At 35.5% G+C, this 5,832-nt stretch overlaps 1 protein-coding gene across 1 annotated transcript; it reads right to left on the bottom strand.

The window, feature by feature from the left end:
• Positions 1–748: 748 nt before the first annotated feature.
• LOC107777710 (tetraspanin-3-like) lies at positions 749–5,485 on the bottom strand. The gene is made up of 2 exons (XM_016597821.2): positions 4,822–5,485; positions 749–1,287 (listed from the first exon to the last, which is right to left on the bottom strand). Exons 1-2 carry the CDS (start codon positions 5,332–5,334, stop codon positions 943–945), a joined length of 858 nt encoding a protein of 285 aa, XP_016453307.1. The 5' UTR covers positions 5,335–5,485; the 3' UTR covers positions 749–942.
• Between the last annotated feature and the right edge of the window lie 347 nt (positions 5,486–5,832).

The raw sequence follows: 5,832 nt of genomic DNA on the forward strand, positions 1-5,832 counted from the left end.
GTCTGAACACCTTAAAGCAATTTCTATCCAATTTTCTAGATTTGACCTCTCTTTAGATTCTGAAATCATCACGTGCACTTGAGCATGCCAACTAGTATATAACATGCTTACTATAATTACTTGCTAAATTAAGTACGATTACCGAAAAGGAATTCTGTTTATGTCGGCCTGATGCATGTCTGCTGGCCCAGAGGCATCACTCCGCATATCTTGCCATTTCTTTTCACATATTAGATCAAAGATCATATGTTGAATATAACTTTTGCTCATGAACACTTAACAAATTACTATTTGTTGTTTCTTTGTTCATTAAAAGTTAACCGATTACTATTTGTTGTTTCTGCTTCTTTTCATCTTTTTTTGAGCCAATGGTCTAATGGAAATAGTCTCTATACATTCGCAAAGGTAGGGGTAAGGTCTATGTACACACTACCTATCTCAGACCCCGCATTGTGAGATTACACTAAGTTTGTTATTGTGTTGTATTAACACTTAACGAATATAAAGAAATCTCAGAATTTGAACCCTGGTCTCTCGTAATTTTTTCCTACTTCATTGACCGAGACCACATTTTAAGTTTCTATCTTAAGCGTGAATATTCTGTATTAAACATTTGAGAGGAAAAGCTGGTTTCCTTGTAATCTCAGTCTTGGTGCTCTCTCTGAATAAATTAAAGTCAATAGTTTACTTAATCTCATAGCAAGTTACAAGCTTGCTGCACTAGGAAGGGACGAAACAGCCTCAGAAATACTAAGATAGTTTTGGAATTTAATTAAAGGAAAAGATACCACACTTAATACAAGATTTACAGTCAAGTTTTCTTGGGAAGAAAATTGAATGTAGAAGTATAAACAAAGCATTTTGTTCTAACAAGACTACTAGACTTACCACAACATAAAATTACACTTCAAGCTTTACTCTGCTGTTGTGTAGAAACTGATCTTAGAAGTGTATCCTGCTAGGTTGAGACTTCTCCATCCTAGTTTCTCCGTAAGGCTCATCATTATCGATCCGTTTGTTGTGCCTAAACGCAGCGATAGCGACCATATACATAATCACGAGAATGATCAATATTACAATATTGATCACAGACACCTTTCTCCAACTCTTTCTAATGCTAGCCAGTACGCCGGCTTTGCAAGAGTTACAATTGTAGCAGAGCTGCCCTTGATCATTGTTCCAATTAACACAATCTGGATCAGTTCCGACTAGCCCTCCTCCTGGAATCCAAACTGTCTCATTCTGATAAACATAGCCACACTCTGTAGGAGGCTTGCAGCAACCAGACTGCATACAAAGTTTGAGATTTGTTAGAGCTATTATCTTTCTGCTCTATCAGTAAAGCTAGTTAGAGGCAGATCTAGGAGGGGATCACTGAACCGGTTGCTTTCAGCTCGATTATGCATTAAAATATATTTAAAAAAAGTATTCAATATAGTATAGTAAGATCATACTCCTTCTAAACCCACGGACTCTGGTTTCTCGATTGGCCCCTATGCGCATGAATCATTTAACCTATGTAGTAATTCAATACATGATGTGAACTCAGAGACTCATCAACTCTATTGCTAAAGAATGTGCTTCAATTCAGTATCTTGGATAAGTTTTGCTAGTAGAATAAATATATCGCCATATCAGTACGTGCATATGCGTGTTATACCACATGCATGATTGTTTATACTTTCCGGCGACCAGATATAAATTGCCCTAGCATTACCATGCCTTCGGTAATTTACCAGGGACAAGCTCCACCAGAAGAGGTTCTATACTTTTGGTATACTTCTCGTATATGGGCATTTTTTGCCCAAACATCAACAAAATTTATTGTAAAAAAGAGCTCTAATTCAAGAAATAAAGGAAAGGAAAGAGATATGTCAGGGTAGGTTAGGTTGCCTATAGCAGATCCTTAGTGGAGTTGAAAAATATCTAGAAATATCAAAGACACCACATGGCCACACTTGCCCATCAAGATGTAAATAATTTGGGCCCTATAATTGGAGCTTTTTGGGCATGTTAGGTTCCCATCTTTTCCAATCAACAGTCATTCAATCATCATCTAAATAGTGAACACTTTTCTTGATTCACAATAGCAGTGAAGGATTCCTTTTGAACCATAAAATACTAGGAATTGATTGAAGAATTAATCAAAAGCAAGGCAGGCTGGTGTAAAGGCGTCTCGCATTCACGCAGGGTCCGCGGAAAAGTCGCACCCTAAGGTATGTGATGTAGACAGCCTAACCTAATGCAAGTATTAGTAGCTGCTTCTACGGCTCGAACCCGTGACCTATTGGTCACACAGGAACAACTTTATCGTTGCTCGAAGAATTAATCTGCTGAAAAGAATATCCCTTTATGACAACTGTATGACTTGCAACAAACATGCACTACAAATACATTTGTTGACATGTCGATCCTTGTTACATCAGGAAGATATTTTGTTTGTACAATTCTAAGTTGCATACAAGATACAGTAAAGTTCAATTGGGTAGGACCACTTAAAATATATGACCCATTATACAAACCATTACTCTTTCTGAATAACCAAATTAGTATAATTTAAAGTGACCAGCCTACCAAGTTTTTTGTCCTGAATTAACAACTTATGCAACAATTAAAAAATGGAGTAATTAATTTCTTTGAATGGTCCATATGTGAAAGAAGGACCCATCTGCCTGTTTCATATGCATATTTAAATTTAGTAATTAATTTAGTTATGGGATAATATGGACCCATGCATAAACATGGAATGTGATTGTTGACCATCACGCTAACATGCCTACATGCTATGACCCCAACATGCACCCAAAAGTCATTTTAGTAGGAAAAGAAAAGGAAAGCAAAGGGATGTGGCCTAAAAATTGATGAAGCGGATGAAAATCATAGAAGACTAAGGTTCAGAGAGAAAAATATTTGGTGATTTTCTTCATTCTGTCTAAATCTTGGTGTGCAGAGTTATCAGATACATGTACCGATAGAAGATAACATGTATCTGATGTATAATAAGTAAGGTGTACAATTTTGGTGTGCTGAGTTATTCAGTATACATATTGGTAGAATGTAAGATTGTACCCGGTGGTTACTTGAGGTATGCAACCTAGGCCGTTATTAAAAGAAAAAGAAAAGGAAAAGGAAGAAAAAGAAGAAATCTAAGTGGAACCAGAAGAAACTAGAAAGGAACAGCAAAAGCTAGTCAAACCAAAAGGCAAAAGGGGCAAAAAGGTTTTTCTTTTCTTGAATTGCTGCTAATGGAAAACCCAGAAAATAACTAAGAATATTCAAATAAAAAGCATTAAAGCAAAAATGATAATCTGAAACAGTCCAAAAGAAGCCAACCTCCAAAGGTTCAACCTCACGTAAAACATGCATATTTATTAGCAAAATTATTGTTTGATTTGTCACCATTCTTCTATTCATTACAGGCCAAAAATATCACTTTATAGCAGCTATGATACGACCTTTTAAAAGTGTGGATGAGGTACCATTTCATTAAACGACAATTAATAAGTTGGTAAATTGTCTTTATCACTATATAAAGGGGTATTTCCACCCAACATAAATATTAAAGGAGGAAAAGAAAAAACTCCATTTTGCCATAATGCACAAAAAGAATAATTATTCACACTGTCACAATTGATACGGAGGAGGAGAACCTTGACATAACTGGTAAAGTTGTTGTCATGTGACCAGGAGGTTACGGGTTCGAGTCGTGAAAATAGCCTTTTATGCAAGATAAGGTTGCGTACAATAGACCTTTGTGGTTCGACACTTACCCGGACCCCGCACATAACAAAAGCTTAGTGTACTGGGACTGCGTTTTTTTCACAACTGATCAGTAGAAACTCACAGTGAATCTATCAGTAGAAGTTGATTATTGTCCTTTTTTATGTTTCTTTTTCTCTCTCTCATTGTCCTCCTCTCTTATATCAGTGGTGTCCGGATTAATTTGTTCGACTATTTCACCTTATTCACTACCCTCTACCAGCATAGATATTCGATGACTCTAGCTCTCAGGCTTACGTAGATGAGTACAAAATCACTTAATAATTTTTATCTCTACTAGAATTTGAATTTTAATTTTCCGTGATTTTCACCTACACCGTAAGAGTACAACTTTGGACCACTTGGTGGCAACTCGCATATCACTAAAGTAAAATATTATTTGTATAAACATAGAAAACTGAAACATTTCCTGTGCTACTCCGTATTATTGTGGCACCAACGTTTATTTCCGTAAATAACAGATCTAGTACTGGCTTCTAATTACCGTTCCTAATCTTGTTTCAAAATCAAAAGTCAGGTGAAAGAAAATGCTTTACAGCTGCCTTATAATTTCAAATGAAAAAATGATTACTTTCACAAAATAAGTTCCTCTTTTAATCTCTAATAAAAAAAAGGCAATCTAGTGCACTAAACTCCCGCTGTAAGCGGAATTCGGGAAAGGATCGAGCCACAAGGATGTATTGTACACAGTTTTACCTTGCATTTCGGCAAGGGACTGTTATCGCAGCTCAAACCGATGACCTCTTGGTCACACGACAATAATTTTACTAGTTACAGTTACGCTAATGGTCCCCTTCTTTTTTTAATCTCTAATAACACATTAAATTTCATTTCCCACTAAAAATTGTTCATATTAACTATTTTTATTGCTTTAGGTATCAATATCATAAATTTAGTGGTTCAACTAATTCAGATTTAAACTGAATAAATTATCTACCAAAAAGTTTTTAATTTCAGAACTCGAACCCGACCACGAATAAACCATAACATAAACATTTTCTTTTCAAAAAAATTTGTTAAACAGATTTTGACAGAACTTACCTCAACAGGACTAAGTTTTCTGAGGTAAAACATCTCAGCACTCTCAGGAATACTATTGTAAGTCCTTCTTGTTTTAGCACAAACATGTGAATCTCTAATACAAGAACTAATCTTCATCCAATAACTCTGACTTGTAACCCTTTCCTCAAGCCAACCCGAATAATCCTGTAAGTGATACTCCAAGTAAACCCGGTTCAATACGGGTCGACCCGACCCTTTATCAGTGACAGCATAAGCAAATATGACAAATCCAATCAAAGCAGCTATGATAAAGAACATAGCCCATAGATAAAGATACATAAGGAAAGTGTTTCTATAACAAGCACCAGCAAATCCAGCTAAAGAAACAACCATAATTGAAACTCCAATTACTATTAATGGCCATTGAAGGAATTTCAAACAGTCTGTGTTGTTTGCTCTGCTACTTAGCCATATTCCACCACCTAATATTGGGATTGAGGCCAAGAAAGTGAAGAAGTTTAGTAAACCTATTAAATGGTTGCTAGTTCTCATTTTGTGGCTAATAATGCAATCTTTCTGAAATGGACTTTTTTGTACAATTTTTGGGTTGGAGAAAGCAGAGCAAAGGTGAAGATGGGGGTTAACGTAAGAGTAAGGAAAGAGAGGGGTCTCTCTATTTTCTTAAATTGTAGACAAGTGTATAGTGGAGTGACAAAAGGACCCTCTATATATTTGGTAGTATTGACTTGGTACAGTTGGGAATCTTGAGATGAGGAATGAGAATATTTTACTTATTTATTATTTTTATTTTCTTAGGAATAAGAAATAATTTAAACAAAAAAAAAATGTGAATCTCTAGCAACTTAAGGGTCATTTGGTTATTTTCTTAGGTATCCCAGACTTGTTATCTCATCCTTGTAAGGATAAAAAATAATATAATATTAGAATAACTAATCATGAGATTAGTTATACAGCGATTTTATCACAGCCAAACGCGAGGATAAACTCATCTCAAATTTAATTCCGATATTAATTATCCATTATCTCTCG

This window comes from Nicotiana tabacum, chromosome 18 (assembly GCF_000715075.1).
Source record: "Nicotiana tabacum cultivar K326 chromosome 18, ASM71507v2, whole genome shotgun sequence".
Classification (NCBI taxonomy): Eukaryota; Viridiplantae; Streptophyta; class Magnoliopsida; order Solanales; family Solanaceae; genus Nicotiana; species Nicotiana tabacum.

Bases quoted from the DNA above. Each gene is read 5' to 3' on its own strand.
- LOC107777710 (XM_016597821.2), bottom strand. From the start codon at position 5,334: ATGAGAACTAGCAACCATTTAATAGGTTTACTAAACTTCTTCACTTTC. The intron at 1,288-4,821 runs GTAAGTTCTGTC...CTTTGTATGCAG, and splicing joins GAAAACTTAGTCCTGTTGAG to TCTGGTTGCTGCAAGCCTCC.